Here is a 23,722-nt window from a genome sequence, read left to right as displayed (position 1 = left end):
ACAACACTCGCTTTGTTTATTCATTACATAATTATTAAAAAGACACAGTTTCACCCGAAAGGCGAAGCATCGATTGCGATAGCAAACTAGTGGACAGCTATACGAAGTAAGGAGAGTAGTTTTATCGGCCGTATAAACTTGTAAACATAGGCGTACCAACTAAAGTAACAAGCGTGGTGTCACGTGCGCACAAGCAAACATGAACAAATCTCACTCGATCACCGCGGAAACGCGTCGTCAAAACGCTGTAGTGAGTAAGCGCGGCAGCAGCAGCAGCAGCAGCGAGCGAATTGACCGATGTCCCGTCGCTCGCATCAACGTGTACTAAGCCGCGAAAACACAGCGCAGGCAGGAAGGACGCTGCCCCCGCCGCAAATGGCTTTCATAATGCAGCCGCCGGGGCGGGAGCGCGTGGCGTAGTACTCGGCGCGCCGGCAGCCGCGCGCAGTCGCTCAGGCGCGGTGGAGTAAAACGCCCCCTCCTCCTGCCTACCCTCCCTCTGGAGCGTTGCGCGCGACTGGAAGACGGCGCGCTTCCTTCCCGCTTCCCGCCCTTGCATGTACGAGATTTAGCCGCGATTGCCGGCTCACCCTCGCACGCTTGCATCCGCACATAGAGTATATGGCGCGCGACGACGATTTTCTCGAGGACTTTATAGGGAACCTCACGGTGACGACGACGGTAGAAATGCGCCTGGAGTGGCCATATAATTGCCATCGCAATAAAAATACGACCGTAGTGATTGGCATAAGTGAGCCTCCAGGAATCCGAGTTGCTGGGATCTCTCGTGAACCCCCCCTTGACTCCCTGTGAACCCGTTCACTGCGGCAAGTCACAATACTGACGTGAAGCTACGCAGCAATAAAAATATCAGTACGATGTTTTTTTTTATTCTTGGCCTATGTGCACATAATTACGAAAATCGATGATTTGTTTGATATTGAACATTTTATAGGGAATCTTAAGAAAGCAGCAGATTTACTTTGATAATTTTTTTCCAACCCTTGGCTTTCGCATCCTTAATATTTGCAGTGGCAAAGTTTGTTTCACGTACACTTTTTCTATGAAGAATGCGACAAGATTGGGACCGTATCATTGCTAATGGCAGAGGAAAGGGCTCATTTCGATAAGTTTTAGGTTCAGAAAGTTATTACAACTGAGGAAATATAAGCACGGATGGTGCCAAGTCAGGCTATATATAACAATCAGGTTTTAAAGTGTTTATAGGGAGTTTCATTTGGCGATAGATAGTGAAAACTGTAGCGTTGTCGAAATCTTAGTGGCATTCGGATCTTTCCCAGCAGCCTTCAGATACCTTGGCGGTCGAAGGTCATAAACAGTTGTTTCACGGCCAGGGAACTTCCCAGAAATCCGTGATGCCTGGCGTCATAAACCGAAGCATTTATTCGTTCTCAGAAACCTTAGAAGAGGGCTCAATGACACACAAAACCGACGTCACAATCCCCCTACCCTTTGGCTGGCATTCAACTCTTCATCAAAACGATCGGGGCACGGAATGATTGCCCTTTCGTTTTCCTTCGTTAACATCATTCCACATTCGCCACTCCTTCACCTGGAATGTTGTTGCTATAACAGGAACTTCCTTGCAGTTGTATACCCGTTGCCTCGCATTTTTCGGCGCCCTGGGTCATTTTACATTCTACCGTCTGAATAATGTGCTACTTTTTATGGAAGGTCTTTACGCATGTAAGCTTCAGGGTGCAGGGCAGAAGACTGATTCGTGCCATCTGAAAGCTTTTTTTTTGTATTTCGTTGGCTTCACTCAGAACTTTATACCAGAGATAGAGGAAAAAAAGAAGAACGCAGCTGCAGTAACCAAGTTCAGCGCACGTCACTTTTTTTTAATGTTTACTTTGTGACTTGAAGTGCTTACAGCGTCTGCAGATACCGATTTCGTCCTACTGCTTTATAAGAAGCATCCCATATTGTCTGGCTATTACACTTAACTATCATTGCAGAGTATCTCAGTTCTTCCGGTCAAAAAGGTTAGCACGAAAATTATGTGCGCAGCTTCCACAGTCACAAATCAGGACACGTGTGCCTTGAAGTCATGAAATAAATAAACACCGCCAAGGTTAGGGGAATGATTGGAACAGCCCTATTGAAAAATTAATATGCCCCATAAACCCCATGTCCAATAATCCGATATGAAACATATAGGATCCTATACAAAAACATGTTTTTCCTATATGTCATATGATGTTATTGGATATAGGAGTTATGGGTAATACGGGGGTTTTTCAGTAGGGAGGGTACAAATAAATCTTTTGAATTATTTGCTCAATTATAACATTTAAGCCAATCTGGGAATTCCACCCACCACTGCTGTGTTTCTGCAGCTGGGTGAAATTTGATGTGGAATGTATGAACTTCGTTTATTCTGAAAAGGATTATGTGACCTTAGCAGAAATGTTGCTTTTTTGTTGGAAGGAAGCGGAAAAAACAGCAAACAGCAATGTTGTGTTTTCCACGCCTAGGAAACTGATGTCACTGAGTAAGCAACATCACGCTGTCCTCGAAGAGAAGGCCCAGTGTAAAACCAAGAGCTTCACACAATGTGCCCAGCATGTCGTATATGACATGCCTATCTCATGTCGTAAAGTCTACATCGGGCGAACCGGCCGATGCATCATCCATCGGCCAAGGGAACACCACAACATTGTTAACAACACCATTCAAGGTCATCTAGGTGTGCACTGTCGTGACTGTGGGTGCAAACCTGTCTTCGAAAAATGTTAGATCGTATCTAGGAGCAAATCTAGCTTTACCGGAAAAATTATCGAGGCTGCCGCTTTATCAAAACGTGCGGGGAAAAAACTGAGTCAGTTGTTCATCGATAGCCTTTTGTGAAAAAGAGCTGACTTTCCTAGATTCAAATGCCAGGGTGTGATAGAGTTATGAGCAGGTTCTGTGCGCATGAGTGATCTTGTATTTTTGTCAAGTGTTCACTATAAAACTAGCTGTGCACTGGCAAAATAAACATTCTGGTTGAAAGTCAGCGCTGTGTCTGTGTTCTTTGTGTGCCTCGCCCTTGTCTCCGTTGGTTCCGCGCTGTAGCCTTCTACGATGTTCAACCAACAAGCCCAACTGGTTACAGTGGATTAATTCATCCATGAATGCGCTGCGGTAATTTCTGTAGCAGTGCTTTCTTTAAAAATCTTTGGGGAATATAATAATATTACTTCTAACATATTTCCAAGTGTGAAAAATGAATAAGAGAGCACATAACCGTGGTTTACAGTCAGTAAAGATCATTCAACAACCACAACAACCACAAAAAAGCAAACTACCCTTAAACAGATGTGGAAAGGGGGCGGGAAGGAGGAAGGTATTTAAAAGCTTTTTCTTTTCTTTGAACAATGACATACACATCATAGACTTGTGGAAAGAGGGTTACTGAAATAAGCTTTCTTGATTTACACCGATCATTCGACGATGAAGCCCTGCGTGGTTGAAGTGCACCTGCTAGAAGCAATTCTTATTATTGCAGCAACGTCTTTATGGCTTAATGTGAACGCGGAGCCTAAAGCTGCGGAAACGGAGGCGGCCAGCAATGCGGTCCTTCGTATTGTAACGGTAAGCAAGCACCTATTCGTATACTTTTAGATGCTTGTGTCGTGAAAAAAAAACAGTGAATCTAAACTCCTACTCCTACATTTTGAATACTGAGGAAACGTACGCGGGAGAGATATACCTCGGATTTTGTATAAGATACTAAGACTATTCAGAATCATGAAGTAGAAATGCGCCCTGGTAAAGTTGCAGTTTGTTGGAAAATAAATTGGGGAACTAAAAAAATATAGTAAGAGAAAAGGAACATGACATGCATGTCTTTGATTATGGGATAAACTTTTGGAAAATATTTTTCAGACGAACTGCGCCTTCTTTGTTTAATACACACCCAAGCTTGGCTCTCATAGTTCTGGCTGATTGTAAAAATATTACCACCTTTGAGCAATGTTCAGGATATCTAATGCGCACGTACGAATATTATTCAATGCTCGTGAGCAAGGGTTGCGAAGCGTAGGGAGAATACACACAAAACTTTCTTGAGTAGAAACGGCTCGGCAAAAGTGACACGTGATGCAGCCATCTTGCTAGAGGCAAATACTCCGAACTGCCGAGGGCATCATGGAAGAATGCGTAGTGTGTCGTCATCGTCATCGTTGTTGCACTACGGTTTATTTGATCGTGGCCTGCTTTTAAAGGCAGCCCACCACCTAAGTCACTCATAGTGAGCTTGCAGGCGTCTTTTTTATCGGCTCCAATTACATAAAGAATGCGGCTGGGGGTAACCTTCACGTGGTGTCGTCATGGATGATGAGCCGTTTTATCCAATGAAATAAGTTTAATAAAAAATTGGCTGATGTTTAGCTGTTGTAAACCTAGCTATCACGAGCGAAATGTCTATTTGGCTCGGTTTCGAAAAGACTATGCACACAGCCTGTTTCATTAATGCACGCCTCAGCGCTTGGTAAACTTCTCTATAACGTGCTAATTTGGCCTCCCTTTTTTCCGGTGTTTCAGCAGCCAGCATTGCCTTTGCTTGAGATTTCACAGCCTGCCGTCTAGCTATATCTACTGGATGATTAGGTTCAGCCTGTCGCTCGCGCTGAAGCGTACTCACAGAGTGCACGCACGCATCCATGGCGAGACTGAGCGACCAAGTGCCGGCGGAAAAGCCGTTAAACCCTCGCCTAAGTCACGTGGTGCTGAAGCGGGGAGCTGCGACGCCTCTCCTTAGCGGATCACGTGGCGTGACGACACCCCTGCCACACTTGCGCTCTGCCGGCTCACGCTCCGGCGGCTCAAGGTCATTGCGACGCGATAAATGACCTTGCGAGGCGTGGTATAGTAGATATTTCGCTCTAAAAAAACAAAAGGTGTTTGATGAAGCGGAAAAAAGCCTCCAGCAGGCTTGACTGTGTTCGTCCTCCTAGAAGTAACTAAGGAGGGTTATGTACATAACTAGAAGTAATTAAGGAGGTATAGGAACGTGAATGTATGTTCGTATATATACTCGTACTTATGTACGTACACATACTTATGTACGTGAATGTATAAGCCAGCTTATGCATTCACTAACACATTAACAGAAGGCGAAGATCGGTACAAAGGCGAGCTACCCAACAAAATCACTCAGCTATCAACAACAGATTTATTCCGGTAAATTAAGATTTTATACAGGGTGTGCCAGCTAACTTTAGACAATGTGGTAAAAAAGTGGAAAAGAAAAAAAAGTTGCAGTTTCGCCCGAAAGCCGAAGCACCGTTTGTGATAGCAAATAGTAGGTAAATATACGAAGTAAGGATAGTAGTTTTATCGGCCGTGTAAGCATGTAAACATAGGCAAACTAACTAAATTAACAAGCATGGGGTCATGCGTGCACAAGCAAACATCAACGCATCTCACTGGATGACCGCTGAAACTCGCTGTCAAAACGCTGTAATGTATAAGCACAGCAGCAGCAGCAGCAAGCGAATTGACCTTCTGGCCGCCGCTCGCATCAACGCAAAATAAGCCGCAAGCACACAGCGCAAGGCGGACTCTGCCTCCGACGCAGATGGCTTTCATGATACAGCCGTACGGGCGGAAGCGCGCTGCGTAGAACGTGCTCCCCCTCCGTACCGCCCCCCGGAGCCTTGCGGCCGGTCGGGCAGCGCGGAGTCGAATGCGCCCCCCCCCCCTCCTACCCTCCCTCCGGAGCGTTGCGCTCTACTGGAAGACAGCGCTCTTCCTTCTCGCTTCCTTGCATGCGCGAGATTGAGCCGCGATCTCCGGCTCACCCTCGCACGCTTTCACTCGCACATACAGCATACAGCGCGCGGCGATGATCTTATCGCCCGTGGAGTTTATACGGAACCTCACGGCGACGCCGACGGCAGAAATGCGCCTGGAGTGCCCATGTAATTGCTATCGCAATAATAAAATGGTCCAGTTATACGATTACGAAGCCAATGGTGTTCGGTTATCCTTTCCTGCCCTCGAGTAAAAGTTATTTGTAACAAAACCTAGGCACTTCGAGAAAATAGGTAAAACATTTACGCATGCTAGGAATTTTGTGTGGCGAAAGCGGGGTTTTCGTAATCAAGCATACCATTCATTTGTTTTCTGTGCATTATGTCCTGTGCAATTATAATTGTGAGAGCAATTACATGGACACTCCAGGCGCATTTCTGCCGTCGCCACGTTGTTCCGTGTAAAGTCCAAGGGCGATAACATCGCCGGGTGCCGTATGCTGTATGTGCGAGTGAAAGCGTGTGAGGGTGAGCCGACGATGGTGGCTCAATCTCGGACGCTCGGGACGAAAGCGGGGAGAATCACGCCGTCTTCCCTCGCGCGCTAGGCGCCGGGGAGGGGAGGGAGGGGGGTTCTATTTCGGGAGCAGCTACATATGGCGCGGCCCCCGGACCTTATCTTGAAAGCGATCAGCGATGGCAACAGAATGAGCCGAGTGCTGATAGCTTCGCGTGCTCTGTGTTCTCGCTGCTTAGTTCGCGTTGAAGCGAGAGGCAGTACGAAGGTCAATTCGCTCGCTGCTGCCGCCGCGCTTTCTCATGCCAGCGTTTCGACAGCGAGTGTGTGTGGTCATCGAGTGAGATGTGTTGGCGTTTGCTTATGCTGGCGCGACACCATGCTTGTTAATTTAGTTAGTAAGCGAATGTTTAGAAGTTTACACGGCCGATAGCGTTCAATGCTTTGATTGTAGCACGCGAAATGTGAAATGTGCCGCGTGATTACGCGCCCGTGCGCCTTGGCATCAGTGCTTCCAGGACTAACTTCACCCAATCTCTGACTAGGTTGTCGGTGCTGGTGCTAGGTTTTAGCTGATCGCAAGCAGCATGCTCCGGGTGACGATCGTAGCCTACGCAATGACTGGGCGGTTGCCGAGTCGGGCGATGAGCGGGCTTAGCCTTAGATAGAGTGTATTCAATATGTGCATTCCATAATAAAGTGCCCGAAAAAATAACTACGACATATTTGTATTCGTTTCCGATGGTCAGTTAGGTCGTTTTCATGACATGCCATGCTAAAAAGGAAATATATTTGTAAGTAAATCTTATTGAAAACACATCAACAGGCTGAGGGTCATATGCCACGGGTCACATCAAAATAGGACATTATCGACCTTATTTTGCAGTATTTGAATTTGGGCTTCGCGTGATATTTAGAGGTAAATGCGAGAATCATCAGTGTATATTCCAATATGACAAGACTAACTTTCAACAAGATAAATTATAAATAAGGGGAAAGGAAAGGGGTCCAGGACCGACCTCTGTGGAGCACCTGATGACACGAAGACTGATAAACCTCCAGCCACTTCAGTATGATAGCCGGCACGGTAAGATAAGTAAACTTTTGTATTGGCAGGCTATGAGACACAGTATGGAATGATTTTGGAAAGTTTAAAAAATTATGGGGAGATGTTAAAGGCATAGAAGAAGGGAATAAACTGAGAGAGTATTACTTGACGGATCCATCCACGAAGCCATTCTCTTGGCTTTTTCCCTCGCAATTTCGGCCGAAGACGTGACCTCTCAGATTGAGCATCTTGGCCGGGAACGTTTGGTTCCCAGTGGTTTTCAATGGATGCGCACTTGTTCGGCTTTCCTGCTTCCCTGTCGTAGCTCTGCCTGTGGCGCGGCAGCACTAAAAACTAGTACGCGCTCTGACGTGGCGTCACGTTTTGGGCCGATACGTGTGACTTCAGTCGTGTTGCACAATGCTGACGCATAATTTTTTCTTCCTCCGCGAGTCGAGACAAAGGGTTCATCTGCACTATTTGCATGAAGGAACAGAGTGGGCCACAACAACAATGATGGCGGACTGATAGACCACACCTCGTCCTATTTCTCGTCTGTTGCACTTCAAGCGCTTTCTATTCGTCAGCAGGATAAGTGCTTCATAACATTAGCCCCCGGCACTGAAATAGCTGATTCGGTGCTGTCGAACAACGGCGGGCCGAAAAAATTCACCGCAGACGATGTTAGAGGTGTCCGGGATATGATAGTGCTTCAGTCGGACAACGTGTAGGATGTTAGTACGGTGTCGAACCGATGGGTACAAAAACAGTGTAGCGATTTCATGAGTTACGTCTCTAATTTCGCGGCTAGTACAATATGGGCCGATGTACGGGAACAGTAGCTTTTCGAAAATTAAGTGTATAAACTTACGTCGGACGTATGTACACGCAAACAATCCACTTTGTCGTCTGAAAGATACCGTGGATCCATAAAGAGCAAGCTCTTCTGCAATTCGATTTCGGCGAATTTTCGCGCTACCTTCAGAGTGGAGTGGTTAGAATGCGTACGAGCTGCTTATTATACGCGCATACCTTCCCGTTAGAGTGCATACGGCAGGCATTGCCAAATGCTGACTGGGAACTTACCACTGTCGTTGAAAGGAAAAGCGTACAATCATTGCATTCTACCGGTGCTAACAAAAGGAGGAGAAACTTGGAGGTTAACAAAGAAGCTCGAGAACAAGTTAAGGACCGCACAAAGAGCGATGGGACGAAAAATCTTAGGACTAACGTTAAGAGACAGGAAGAGAGCGATGTGGATCAGAGAACAAACGGGGATAGCCGATATTCTAGTTGACATTAAGTGGAAAAAATGGAGATGGGCAGGCCATCTAATACGTAGGATAGATAACCGGTGGACCATTAGGGTTACAGAATGGATACCAAGAGAAGGGAAACGCAGTCGAGGACGGCAGAAAACCAGGTGGGGTGATGAAGTTAGGAAATTTGCAGGCGCAAGTTAGAATACAGTAGCGCAAGACAGGGGTAATTGGAGATCGCAGGGAGAGGCCTTCGTCCTGCAGTGGACATAAATATAGGCTCATGATGATGATGATGACGACCTTCCCGTCATCGAATGTGCTAGGTGGAATCCTGCGCAAGCAAGCGGGGGATGCTAGGAGCCGTAGCCCACCGCCAGGGTAATCAGTGCTAGCGCGGCGGAGGGATTGCTATTCTAACAAAAGAGGCATTTAGAAGTGGCGTTAGGTGCACGCTAACCACGTTGAAGGACAAAAGCTTAGAGCAGAATGTACATCAAATGCGCAAGAATCGGTCTTCGAAACGCCGATATCAACAAAAAATTATGCTTGATCCCTCTTTCATAGGAATTTGTGGAACACGGAAAGTGAAGCGTGTCTTCACAGAAACTGTTGCATGTTTGCTTCATTAAGTCATGGTCCGCTGTAGCGAAAGGTGCACGATTTGCGGTACGGCGACCATGTTGCATGTTTGCATCGCTCGCGGCATCCTATTAGCGTGCGGCGTTGAAACGCGCCAGGCATCTCAATGCGCTGCCTCGCCCGCGAGAAATTGATAAGGGCATTCTTAGCCGCGTGCCGGTGTATACGTCCGTGGCGTACTGGTTTCAGTATAGGGCTTCTGTGCTAGAGGTCCCGGGTTCGAATCCTGCCGTCCGACACCTTTAATAATGTTGACTTTATTGTTTATTTCACAGTAATTCTTTGAAAATGACGAGTTTACAAGGTCACGAAGCCGTTTAGACTTGGTTCTTTATTCTATGGCTACACCGCGTTGAAGCCTCCGCAGCACTGTGACTACCGGAAGCGCTCCCTGGTCGGCGCTCGTTAGTGCTACGATGCAGTACTTCACTTCACAGCTCCTAGATGGTGGCGCCGGAGCCGACATCACATCCGTTACATCCACTGCAGGAAGCCATTCGTGAAACCTTTCATAAACACTTCTGTGTTAAAAGAATGCGGCAAAAACTCGAGACGTTTTGAGGCAGTGGTAAATATGACAACGGGATAAAGCAATTCGGTAAGCTCCGCGTGTGGCTTTTCCTTTCTGCATCTTTTATTCCTCTTGGATTTTTTGTCAGGCTATTTGTCTCTCGGTTATTCTTCTCTCGTTATGTAAACTGTCCATTTCTAAGAGAGATGCCACAACTTCGCTTAATCAATCACGTTCCAGAAATAGCCGTGTCGCCATCTGCCAGACATGCACAAACGGCCACTTGGGGCTTTTGAAGGAGGTTGAAAGTTTTTACTTTCTAAAGGCTCGCTTTAGTATAGATTATATATTTTCACTGCCTCGTACAAGGAAATTTCTGCTGCACTCAGATGTTTTCGGTTCCCCTTTATCGTGCACTTTGTTTGGAATGCTATTACCTAGATATACTTAAGCGTGTCCGTCGATTGATCATTTGTCCAGGAATCGAAACTTATTTTTTATTTTACATTCAGCGGAAGTCTGTCAAAACCTGGCTCGAAAAAAGGGTCTGTTTCACACCTTGGTCGACAAACTGCCGATTGTGTCCCCATGTTGAAACGATTGATCATGTTTTTGTAGACTGTATGGATGCCGTGTTCTTATGTGACATTCTAGAAAGAACACTTAAACATGCTACAGAAATTCTGAGAACTGTCTACGAATGCATAAGCATTGTTTGGCTCAGCTGTGACTTCGTTTTTGCTTAGTTTTGCTTACTTTCTTTTCCTAGCATATGCGTGTCTACCCATGACCTTTCCGTTGGAAAATAATGCTTAACCTGTAATAGACAATTGTCAGTATTTCTCGCCCCATCCTGCCCTTCTGACTGAGCCGGAACGCCGGGCACAAGCGTGCCTCGACGGAGCAGAGTGGTCGAAAGGGTACAACAGCTACCGCAGTAGCGTGTGAGACGTTTGCGTGAGGGGAGAGTGTATTACCGCGATGCCATGTCACCTTTGCTGTCACTCTCGCAAGCCTGTGTTATGCGCGCATTCCTTGACCATGCAAGCTCTTGCCTGCATTCTGCCTGGGCCTCGGTAAGGCCGATGAAAACGCACCAGGAGTCTGAATGCGCTTGCTTGCCCGCGAGGTGTTCATAATTCGAAGTACGCTCAGCAGCATTCAATTGGACATTGGGCAACCACAAAATCTCAAGTTGGCCAACACCCAAATCCCAAATTTCAAGTTTCCCCCCAAATTTAAGTATCCCGGCCCCCAAATTTCCAGTTGGCCTACCCTCCAATTTAAGTTGGCCCACTCCCAAATACAACTTGGGCCACCCTCAAATTTGAAGTTGGCCGACCCCTAATTCAAATTGAATCATCCCAAAATTTCAAGTTGGCCCACCCCCAAAATTGCAGTTAGACCAAGGCCAAATTTCACGTTGGCCCAATCCCAAATTTCAGTTAGCCCACTCCCCAATTTATTTTGGAACATCCCCAAATTTTAGTTGGCCCATGTCTAAATGTAAGTTCTATACAGCACTCACAACTTTAAGAAGGCGAAACAACATCACGGTAGATGATTTTCACAGCGCGACAACGGTCAAAGGGCGGAAAGGCAGGACGGGGAGAAGCGCTGACTTCCAACTCGGAAGTCCCACTCGGAGCTGAAAGTCAACGCTTGTCCCCATCTTGCCTTTCCTTCCTCTGTCCGGTCTGGCGCTGTGCACATCATCATGGACTACTAACTATCCCGGTTTCACATCTTCCATCAAAGTAAATGTGCATTTAAACAGACACGGCCGAAATTGCTTTTAAACGTATGCAGTACTAAAACGTCTCATACGAAGCCGTAGCTCGAGCTACCAATTTTAAGTTCTTATTAGTGATCTGCATAGTGGTATCAATAAAGCAGTTTCCTAACGAAGCGTAAAGAAAGAACTGCTTTGAGCGACAAATCAAAGGGTACGACAAGGGTGACTCGCGCCTGTTCGCGAAGTGAAACTGAAGGTGACTTGAAGAGCGGTCGGCGGAGCTAACTGTTCGGAGAAGAGTTACGCTTCCTGCTTCGGTTAGTTACCATTTCGTTGAATTTAGGATCACAGTTTGGACTTCAACGTCTTCGTAATTGTGAAATTCTGCAAGACGGACACATTTGCACCAATCACTTAAGTGGATTAGTACCAGGCTTAACTGCATCATTGGTTCATTTGCGAGAAGCACACGTTGGCCTAGTATCACGTCGAAGGGCACTGAACGGAATGCTTACGGAATGCTTACGGAATGCTATGGAAGCAGATGCGGCAGTTGCAGCATTGGTGAGCATGCCGATCTGCGGGTGTTGCGCCGACTCAGGCACGCTGCACCACAACACACATAATGAGCGCGGTGGTGATGGCAGCATGTATTCAGCTGTTCCCCATGCTTATACCCGACGTATCTCAACGTGCAACATGCCAAAGCCAGTGAAATACGTCGGGCATGCTTGCATAAAACACTACCGGATCCATCTAACAGCTTTTCGAAAAACCCGACACGGCGTGATGGGGACTAAACGAGGACAAGTGATCCAGAGATAAAGTGTTCGGTACTGTGATGGGTATTGCAGGTGGATCTGCGACAGCGAAAATCAAGCGCGCGCCAACTGACGGGCATGGTCAGCCCAGGTAATAGCCTCTCGAGCAAGATTGGTTGGAGGGCACGCGCAAGAAGGGACCAGGGTGTCCATAGGCAACGTAGTGTTTCGACCGAAAAAGAGAAAATACGGCAAATAACCGGCTGTCTCGTGCCTGGAACCACCCGCGAATATCACAAAAAGCAACGCAGCATCTTAATCCTGGTGTCCGGTAAGCACATACATTGCTAGCGTGTTGTTAAGCGTTCGGTTCAGGAATTCCGTCAAGCCGATTGTCTTTGTTGGTAGGCCGCAGTTAACTTGTGTTACGATGAGCAAGGCTGTATTGACTTAGTAGTTACAGCGAGCTAGATGCAGGGGTATGAGAATATGTAGCAAGAAGTCTGCAACAGTGGCACAGGTAGTGAGATGTGCACGAGCCCGAGTGATGGGACACCATGTCGCATGATCAGTGGCAACAACGACTCACTTGTTTTGTAACGAAGAAGAAGCAGGTGGTTAGCCCGGCGCATCCCCAGCGTATGAAATTTAACGAAGAAATGCCAGCCCGTCAGGCGCATCACCAGCGCTTTACGCACGGGGCTGGTTTTGACTGCTCGCAGGGTTCCGATTACCACACTGAGTTCGACCTCTCACTCCTTGCACACCCTGTCAATAAACACATTGCCAATTGGTGGAGAGTGCTGGGTACGACTCCATCGACGCTGGAACTTCGAAGCCGAACCCTTCAATAATCTCGGCCCAAGCCGGACGATCCCGCCCAGCCTTCTAGGAACCATGCCTGACGATCCAGACCAACAAGCTGCAGTCACGGCACCAATTGTCATCTGTCCTGGCGTGCAGCATCAGTGGGATCCTGCGATTTTTGCGAGTACCGGTGATCAGGACGTCGAGGACTGGCTCGCCTCGTACGACAGAGTAAGCGCGCACAACCACTGGGATGATAGGGAAAAGCTCAACAACGTAATTTTCTACTTGAGAAACGTTGCACATTTGTGGTATCGTAACCACGAATCCGACATCCGGACATGGTCGGCGTTCAAGTCCAACTTCACAGAAGTCTTCGGTCGCCCTGCTGTACGTAAACTTCAGGCCGAGCAACGCCTGCGTGGACGCGCCCAGCAAACAGGTGAGAATTTCACCAGCTACATCGAAGACGTCGTTAATCTGTGCAACAGAGTCGACACAACGATGCCAGAAGCCGACAAGGTCAGGCATATCCTCAAGCGAATTGAGGAAGACGCCTTCCAAATGTTGGTCGCCCGAAACGCGACCACAGTGTCTATCGTCGTTGCGCTGTGTCAGAGTTACGACGAACTTCGAAGGCAGCGAGTAGTCACACGACATCCGTCCTCAGAATTCGCCGCTGTCTCAGGTCTGACGCTAGGTGTTGACGAGTCGCCTCTGATGCAACAGATAAAGGAATTCATACGAGAAGAAGTTGCTCGGCAGCTTTCCCTGGTGCCGAGCAACTTCCTTTTACGAAAGCGCAACCATACTCTCCATTGACACCGGGGTTACAGAGCGTCATCTAAGAGCAAGTCGCCGAGTGCCTGCCAGATACTATTCCACCGCCTACCGTCGCGGCGCCCCTGACGTACGCTGACGTCGCTGCAAGGCCTCCCTTCGCTTCACGTCCACCTCTCCAAGCTGTTGCGCGCCCGTTTCCCTTATCACCGCCTGCACCACAGCTACCACGTCAACCAAACCCTTGGCGCCCAGGGGACAACCACCCAATTTGTTACCATTGTGGTATTCCGGGACATGTTGCCTGCTTTTGTCGACGCCGTATGCTGCCTGTTTATGAGAACCGCCGACCCATGAGCCCTTACGCCCCTCGACAGCTACAATCTCCTGTGCCGCCGGATGAAACACCGGTTCTCAACAATGCTGGTCGTTCTCCCTCCCCACGCCGCCGCTCCATCTCACCGATGAGACGCCGGCCAAGCCCTCTACCTCAGGGAAACTAAGTGTCGCAGTTCCTGAGACGAGAACTGCGTCCCCTTCGATTTGTCAAAGGCCTCGAAAGAACCCCTGCAACGTCATTCAGGTATACGTCGAAGGAATTCGAAAAACGCACTGGTCGATACGGGCGCAGCAATTTTGGTGTTACGCGCAGGACTTTGCCGACGAATAGGAAAAGTAACGACGTCGCTTTCCGGAGTGTATTTGAGTACTGCGAGCGCACAGCCTGTCGAACCATTGGGAGCCTGCACTGCACGTGTTGTTATCAAGGAGTCGCTTCATGTAATTGAATTCGTTGTGCTGCCGTCCTGCTCCTACGATGTTATCCTAGGCTGGGGTTTCCTTTCGTCAAACAATGCCATTATTGACTGTGCCCGTGACGAGGTGGAGTTGTCTTTTCTTTCTGATGCCGCCATGGACCAGGATCCTGTGACGTCTACAAAAATGCTTGTGGCCGAAGTTACTCATATCCCTCCTCAGTCAGCCACCATCATCTCCGTATCTTGCGCATCAGCACGTGACGCAACCGTGCTATTCACGCCATGTAACTTCTTCGCACATCGCTGTTCCTTTCCGTTTCCCTTTGCCATCATCGCCCTCAGTGCTGGCCGTGGTGCCATGTGTGTGTGCAATGTGTCTTTTCTGCCGATTACTTTGCATCGCGGAGAGTGCCTCGGTTACGTTCAAACTGTGGATTCTTCAATGCTCTTCGATGCTCCCGACGACGCACATTCGACGTCTCTCGCCGCCCTCGGCAGTGCCAATGGACCGCCATTGGAGTGCTCCCATCCGTCAATCTCCGGTGATCTGACAACCACACAACGCGTGCAACTTATCAGCTTGCTACGCGAATTTACCACCTCCTTCGACTGTCATCAACATTTTCTCGGCCGCACCACCACAGTATCGCATAGCATCGACACCGGTTCGCACGCCCCACTCCGGCAGCGTCCTTATCGTGTCTCAGCTTCTGAACGCCGTGTCATCGACGAACAAGTGAGCGATATGCTTCGGCGTGGTGTGATTCAGCCATCCCATAGCGAGTGGGCGTCGCCAGTCGTCCTCGTAAAAAAGAAAGATGGTTCTATTCGCTTCTGCGTAGATTACAGACGCCCTAACAATATTACGCGCAAAGACGTATATCCCCTACCGCGCATAGACGATGCTCTTGACTGTTTGTAAGTAAGGTCCCTATATAAGAAAAGTACCGCCATCTACTCTTTCCTCCGCCGCCTCCTCTCCTAAAGCGCTTGCTTTTTCTTTACTTTTTGCTTGCGAAAGCCAAGTCGACGGTGGCGCACCTAGAAAGTCCACGTTGAAGCTTTCAGGCCGGGCGCGCTCCACCGCCGCCGCCGCCGGCGACTGCGGCTGCGCAGAGGACTTTCAACATGGCTCTGAGGCGGAAAAAAAGAAAATATAAAGAAGTGAGAAGCGCGCGCTGTCATCGTCCAATAAGAGATACAGGATAACACAGGAGAGAGCGAAGCGGCATTTGTCAAAGGATGGCGGTACTTTTCTTATATAGGGACTTTATTTGTAAGGTGCCGAGTTCTTTTCCTCTTTGAATTTGCGGTCTGGATATTGGCAAGTCCCCATGGCAGAGGCTGACCGCTGGAAAACCGCCTTCGTCACACCGGACGGATTATACGAATTTAATGTCATGCCATTCGGCCTATGTAATGCGCCCGCTACTTTCGAGCGTATGATGGACAGCATCTTGCGCGGTCTTAAGTGGCACACGTGTTTGTGCTACCCTAGATGATGTTGTCTTCTCACCTCATTTCCCGACTCACTTCCAACGACTAAGAGAGGTATTAAGCTGTCTTACTAAGGCTGGCCTGCAGCTTAACATAAAAAATGCTTCTTTGCTGCCCGTAAGCTTACCGTAAGCTTATTAGGTCACGTCGTATCCAAAGAAGGAGTGCTTCCGGATCCTGCAAAACTCCGCGCAGTTGCAGAGTTCCCCAAACCCACTAACCTGAAGACACTACGAAAGTTTCGTCGGCCTCTGCTCCTATTTTCGCCGCTTTGTGAAGAACTTCGCTATGATCATCGCCCCTTTGACTCAACTGCTGGCCTGGAGACAACGCCCTATCCGCCTGGTTGCAGGCATGCGATGACGCGTTCACGACCCTTCGCCATCTCCTCACCTCTCCTCCTATTTTGCGACATATTGACCCCGGTGCCCCAACTGAGGTCCATACAGACGCTAGTGGAGTCGGCCTCGGGGCGGTTCTTGCCCAACGCAATCGTGTTCTTGACGAATACGTCGTTGCTTATGCTAGCCACACGTTGACAAAGTCGGAGTTAAACTACTCTGTTACAGAAAAGGAGTGTTTAGCCATACTGTGGGCCCTTACGAAATTTCGACCTTACTTATACGGCCGCCAATTTGATGTAGTAATGGAACCACCATGCGCTGTGCTGGCTCTCCTCTTTGAAAGACCCCCCTGGCCGCCTGGCACGCTGGGCGCTCCGTTTGCAAGAGCACGACATCCGAGTCGTGTACCGCTCTAGACGCAAGCACACCGACGCCGACGCTCTCTCCCGCTCGCTCATTTCACCTGACGTCCACAGTGACCACTCAACTTTGTCCTGTCAGCACTTGCCATCGATGACATGCACTCTGAGCAGAGCAAAGACCCATGGATTTCTTCGCTTTTGGAGTTTCTCGCTGATCCTGCCACTGTTACAGCATCTAGGACGCTACGGCGGCAGGCGCATCACTTTGTTATCCACGATCAACTCATCTACCGTCGCAACTATATCTCCCCGAGGGACGGGAATGGCTCCTCGTAATACCGCGTCATCTTCGGGCTGATTTATGCGCATCGTTTCACATTGATCCCCAATGTGCACACGGTGGCGTGTTAAAGACCTACACCCGCCTTCGGCTCCGGTATTACTGGCCTGGTATGTAGAAGTTCGTTCGCAAGTACGTACGCTGCTGCCTCGACTGCCAGCGCCGAAAGTCGGTCCCTATTTCTACTGGCGCACCTTTGCAGCCGCTTCCTTGTCCGTCCCGTCCTTTTAATCGCGTCGGAATCGACCTTTACAGTCCGCTTCCCTGTACTGGGGCTGGCAACCGCTGGATTATCGTTGCAGTGGATCAACTCGCACGCTATGCAGAAACCACTGCGCTTCCATCTGCCACTGCCCAAGATGTTGGATCATTCATACTGCGGCATTTTGTTCTTCGTCACGGAGCCCTTCGGGAACTTCTTAGTGATCGAGACCGTGCTTTTATATCTGAAGTAATGACGTCGCTTCTGAAGGAGTGTCACATCATCCACAGGACCACTAGCGCATACCATCCGCAGACGAACGGGTTGACGGAGCGTTTCAAGAGTACTCTTGGCGACATGCTCGCCATGTACGTCGCGTCCGACCATCCCAACTGGGACACTGTGCTTCCGTTCGTCACGTTAGCCTATAATACTGCCTCTCAAGCCACCACTGGTTTTTCTCCGTTTTTCTTACTGTACGGCCGCGAACCTTCCTGCACCATCGATACCATTCTACCCTACGAGCCTGATTCATCGGAATGTGTTCCTGTGTCTCGAGCTGCGCAGCATGCTGAAGAATGCAACTCGCCCGCTGTCTTACCACCGCAGATCAGACACAACAGAAGCTTCGTCGTGGTGGCTCTGACCCCCCAAGCTTCCCTTCCGATTTATTGGTTTGGCTGTGGGTTCCACCATTAGCTCCCGGCCTTTCTTCTAAGCTGCTCCCACTATATCATGAACATTACCGTGTTATTGCACAAACTTCTCCCGTGAATTAGGCCGTAGAGCCTGTGTCGCCGTCTTCTGATCAGCGCCGTCGCGGTCGCAAAACTGTTCACGTAGATCGGCTCAAGCCCTTCTACGATCCCTCTATGCTACCTTAAGCTTAGATCGCCAGGATGGCGCCTTTTTCTGTGGGGGACAAATGTAACGAAGAAGAAGCGCTGGTTAGCCCGGTGCATCCCCAGCGTATGAAATGTAACGAAGAAGTGCCAGTTAGTCAGGTGGATCACCAGCGCTTTACGCACGGGGCCGGTTCTGACTACTCGCAGGGTTCCGATTACCGTACTGAGTTCGACCTCTCACTCCTTGCACATCCTGTCAATAAACGCCTTGACAGTTTGTAGAGGCGGACAGTGGAAACGGTCCAAGTAAATCAAGGCCATTGTGGTGAAAAAGTTCCTACTGAACATCAAGAAGCTGTAGAAGGTCAGCAGTCGGGAGTGTCCGCTTTTTGCGACGCTGGCACATATTTTCTCGAAAACAATACTTCAGTATTGCCGGAACAAAGTGTTATTGCAACTATTCTATCATTTGCCGTAATTTTGCAATATTACGTTATAGATACGGCGCTTAAATTGCGTGGATATTGTCGCTGGTAGACATGAAAATGTGTCAATTCATAATGATTTGTACACTTCGAGACTTCTAGCGGCTGCGTTCCGCGTTATGTTCACTCCGCATATGCCGACCTCTTGCTTTTTACAGAATGTTCCGCACTACAGCAGTATCTCATGTAGGTGGTGTGGGCACCTGTATATACACTGAATAAATAGATAAATACCGAGCTATCCATAAAACAGATATTTGTGAGAGCAGCTGTTGAAATAATTGTGATGTTGGGATGCAAGAGTGCGTCTATTTTTCTTACTCCTGTAGGTATGCTGATTCATATTGAATACTTTTCAAGGTGATGTTGTTTTTGCTTTACTGTAAGGCCGACCATACTAATGTATCGAAATATGAGTAAAATGCTGAGAAACTTAGCGTTATGTTTTCGTTATGTTTAAAGCGTTATGTTAAGCGTTATGTTCTTTTTGTACACACGCAGGTATTCAACACAAGTGAGAGGTTGTGGTTGTACCAGCAAAACTACTCAAACAATTATGAAGTTACAGAAATACCAGAACTAGACTTTACACAGAAATGCGTATTTCTTAAGAAGTATAATATTACCGAGAAGGACTACAACTTCTGGCGAAAAGTAATGGTGACTGATGAGTGGTAAGTAGGAGTTGACATGGTTCGAGTAAAATAAATGCAATGGAAATTTCAGTAAGGAGAACTTCGTTCACCAAATATCTACAGCAGTCTTTTACGTACAGAGATAGTCAATAATGACATTGTTCGCAAAGCTTAGTCAGTCGACTGTGTCTAAGAGGCATGAATCTAAGTTTCGAAAAGCTAATGTAAAAAAAGGTACTTTACGAGAAATCCAGCACATCTCTTGTCACCATGGCTATTAATAGAGCAAGCAATACTTGGGGAAGTAGCTCACTCGAATACTTGATAGGCTTAGTAGTTTCCTGAGTGAAATGAAAATAAGAAGAAATCGGGAAACCGGGATACTTGAAATGTGGTGACGAGTTTCTTTGCCAGTGAAACACATGAGCGAAGTCCGCAGCTGCCTGGAATATACTGTTCTACCAGGAGCTAGAATCCATGGTGTCTTCCTGACTAGTGGTGCAAGAGACCGACGTCAGTAAACACGGTATACGGGTTGAATAGTAGCTTCCTGTGACAGCCGCCGGCCAGCTTCCGACATGGCACGTGGGGAACACTGTCTCTACCACCTGCCGCTATGCCATGCCTGCCGGCCACTACCAGCAAGCATCGCATCCATCAGCGCCCATAACTCTGCGACGGAGACTCTGTCGATCGGACGCTACAACTTCCGTCAGAGCGTTGAGGTTTTCGTAGCTTTCGTGTAGGCTGAGGAAGCGTTACTTTTGTGTATTTCACGTCAACTGTAAGAACTCATTGAGCAGGTCATGCTAGCCGTACCATTAAATATATTTGTATCGTAAAGAAAAAAAACAGTTGAAGCAATAGCCTAAACGTAGTAAGAAAGCATAGTTCACGAGTTTCTTGTTTTCCGACAAAAAATCTTAAAGGATTTTCTGGAAACGTCGAGCTTGCTTCGTATTTAAAATATACCATCATTGAGTGGGAAAACTGAAATTTTGCGGTAACTGGCCAACATAATAGAGGACAAGCTTTTCCGAGCTGTACACACAATAAGCATGATCATTGATAACGCACAAATTTATGTTTATTACGTTGTTCAGGGTTGCGCAACATTTCTTCACAGATTGTGCCTCCGTTTCCAAAGCGCTGTCGTCGATGCGGAGAGAAATTAGATTTCTCCCGTGTGATCGAGTGTCTTTGATGTCGCGACGTAGGATCACCTGCGAGGTGAGACTTTCCCACGTCTTGCATTCGGACGGCCGGAGGCTGTTCTGAACCATTGCACAAGAGCACTTGAGTATCCGTTACCTTATTAAGAGACGCCATGAGTTCGTTATTTATCACGTCGACTTTTCAAGCCAAGCTTGTATACGCTAGCCGGCACCGGCGATGTAACGCAGAAACTATCATCATCAGCAGTGGCTCGAGCGTCGTCGTCTTCTTCCACTGCAGGCATGTTTTCGCCGTTCGTGCCATTGCGCCCGCGTTCGTTATCGTCTTCTTCCACAGCTGGCTCCGTTGCCACTCACATCATTCCAGCGTACATTTTCACTTCTCTTCTGTTGTCGTAATGGGAAGGCCGCGTTTACGGCGGCATGAGCTATTGCTTAAGGGGGAATGAGCCATTATAATGAACGTAACCACTACTATAAGACGTACGTGTGTAGATTTCACATTTGCGAACGACATGTGTGACATCGAGATGACCGAACCCCTTCCAGGGACACCGCAGCGATCGCTATTCTGCTCACTTTCACAAAATTGACCGGTCAAGTTTCCGATGTTCAATAAACATGTGTTTCACTGCCAACTTGTCTTCATTGATGTCACCAGTATACACACAATGCACATCTCGTTAATCACAAGGGCACACTCCAGTAAACATAATGTTGATGGCAAAGGAGATGGTTAGGTATACAAAGGGAGAAGCTTCGCTTATGATCCATCTTCATGGAGTGGAAGGGCCAATGATTTTTTATGCAATGCTTTAACAACTGGAACAGCTCTTTATATTGTTTCACAATAACATCTTTCAGGAGAAAGGGCAGGGTTCGAGCTCTGCGTCACCCAACAAAACATCTTAGAGACCTGAATACACTCTAAAGCTAGGCTGAACAACACCTATAGGCATTCACTGACAGCTTAAACACAATAAATTTGTAAAGTGAGGCTTCCAGGCAAGTCTTGCCGGACTTTTCTGACCGTGGATGATTGGTAAGGCTGCTGCGTACTTGTCGAATAGCCCACACAAGACAGCACTTATATGAGTAATCGGCTTAAATTTATGCACTTTACTCTGTATCACGCCTAATGTTCCAGTGGCCAGCTCTGTTCCCTATAGAAGTGAGCATTGAAAGAACAAACGGTTTCGAATTATCTCGCTAATATGTCTTTAAGGTCTTAATTGCTTTATTAAAGCAAAACTGTCTATTCCTTGTTTCTCGTGGTTTGGTACGTCTACCGGCGTGCATGGTATCTTGCCGATAAAGGTGGCCCGGTCCTAGAGATAGTGAAATACTACACTGGGCTGATCCCGGAGATGGCGTGAAGAAAAATAGGCCAGTCCCGGTGACCACGTTATCTGCAGTCGCGCTGATTCCCGACGATGCAATCAGCGCTGCTACTTTATCACGCTGATTTGCCAGGAAGGCACGTAATCGATGTGCTGTAAAACGCGTTGCAGATGAACCGCTTTATAGCGTTAAGTTTATAGCTTTCCAAAAAAGCTTCGCTGCTCATGGATTCCACAATAGGCGTTGGACTTTTTTTTTTTGCACAAGAGTTGAGGTAACGAAGGGACGCTTGAGGGAACCGTATTGTGCAGAACATATGGCAGAGGGCTGGGCTAGTTGAAATAAAGACATCTCATACATTTCCAGCGCTTAAGAGGAAACAGGAAAATCGAGAGAAGAAAAGACAACAGGGCAGAGAGGACGGTGGGAGGACAGGGAGACCGTGTTGTGACCATTGAACGGGCAAACGGACGGCTAGTTGCAGAAACAGCGCGCTGAATGTGAGTCGGCCGACTGCGTTGGCCGAGATGAATTTAGAGGGTGGCTTTCCAAAAACACTCTGATGCACGAAAGACGGGTCAGACAGCCTGACAAGGTGGACGTGCTGGCTGCCATCGGCGCGGGATGGAACAGCTTTACTGCGGTGGCACTGTGTTCCACGTGGAACAAGAGGTGTCAGCCCAGGGAAGAAAAAAAGGTGGTTTAGAGGTCGGAAAAGGCGAGGGTTCTGAATGAAAAATGTGGTTGATCCCTCTTATATAGGAATCGGTATAGAACACGAAAGTGAAACGTGTCTTCACAGAAGTAGTGTAATGTTTATTGCACATTGATATATAATGTCTATTGGTGTTTTGTGGCTAAAGCGCCCTTAGGCGTTGATGCACCCACGCTGACGCCTGGTGGCACGTCTCCTCTATCACGACTACCAACGTCGATGACCATGAGCAACCGTCGTGCATATGGAAGCTGCACTACGCTGCACACGCTAGCACAACGCGAAAGACGAAGCACGTAATTGACACACTAATACAACGCGCAAGACAAAGCACGTAACTGAATCGTCACCGAGTCAAATCAGCGCGTACAGCGCGTCGTAATTGCAGCCTCCGCGATCAACTTCAGAAACATTTTCAGAGCTAATTGCGGAGGCCACGCTCCGCTGTGCTGAGTACGGTGAACGCCACTACCAACGCCACCTAGGTGGCGTTGGTAGTGCTTCTTGATGCCAGCGTCCCTTCGAATGCTGGCATCGAGGCGTCGTAGTGCTGAGACCACCGAAGCGTTCACTGTCGGTATAGTGCCTAGAATATACTTACTAGTGTGCCGACCGCGGGCTTTCCGGTGGCACGGAGAATGATGCCTTCCGCCGGCGGCCACCAGACGGCGATAGCCGTACGGACCGTGCTATGCCGAGCGGCGTCTCTAGCCAACGCGCGCGTGTGCGACAGACGCCAATGGACTGTCCCAGCCCGTTTCGTTCTGTGGAACGTTGGTTGAGGTGCAAAGCGTAATCGAAAGAATATGATTTTGTTGCACTTACAAACGATCGTATGCACAGTTATCATTATAACGCTACACGATACGGGGTGTTTCTGCGAAAAATACCAATAAATAAATACGTGGTTTCCGAAGAAGTGTAACTTTTTTCCACAGTAAACTATTATATGCGAGACATGTCCACAAATGCTAAATTCACACCAAGTTGTATCTAATTACCATAAATTAAATTAATTACCATAAATGAAGGTAATTAAACAGGGCACATTTTCATAGGCGACACACCGTCAACTAATTTTGAACGAGCGCTCAATGTAGCAATTATTAAAGTGTTTCTCACAAGCGACAGCCGCCAGAGTTAGCCTTCGATCTGCACTCTTATATTCTTCTCCCACTCGGCAAAACGTTCTGGCCAGTCAGCA

General features: G+C 48.0%; 1 protein-coding gene across 1 annotated transcript in view; it reads left to right on the top strand.

The window, feature by feature from the left end:
- The window catches only part of LOC119464493 (uncharacterized), a 54,700-nt gene that overhangs the window by 4,947 nt on the left and 26,031 nt on the right, over window positions 1–23,722 (top strand). The window contains exons 3-4 of the mRNA XM_037725492.2: window positions 3,512–3,597; window positions 19,154–19,326. Of these exons, the coding sequence (XP_037581420.2) occupies window positions 3,512–3,597; window positions 19,154–19,326 (259 nt within the window). The remainder of the gene's footprint in view (window positions 1–3,511; window positions 3,598–19,153; window positions 19,327–23,722) is intronic.

The sequence above is a fragment of the Dermacentor silvarum genome, chromosome 9 (assembly GCF_013339745.2).
Source record: "Dermacentor silvarum isolate Dsil-2018 chromosome 9, BIME_Dsil_1.4, whole genome shotgun sequence".
Lineage (NCBI taxonomy): Eukaryota > Metazoa > Arthropoda > Arachnida > Ixodida > Ixodidae > Dermacentor > Dermacentor silvarum.
Note: the sequence above shows the minus strand (reverse complement) of the source record. Positions and strands in the feature narration are given on the sequence as shown.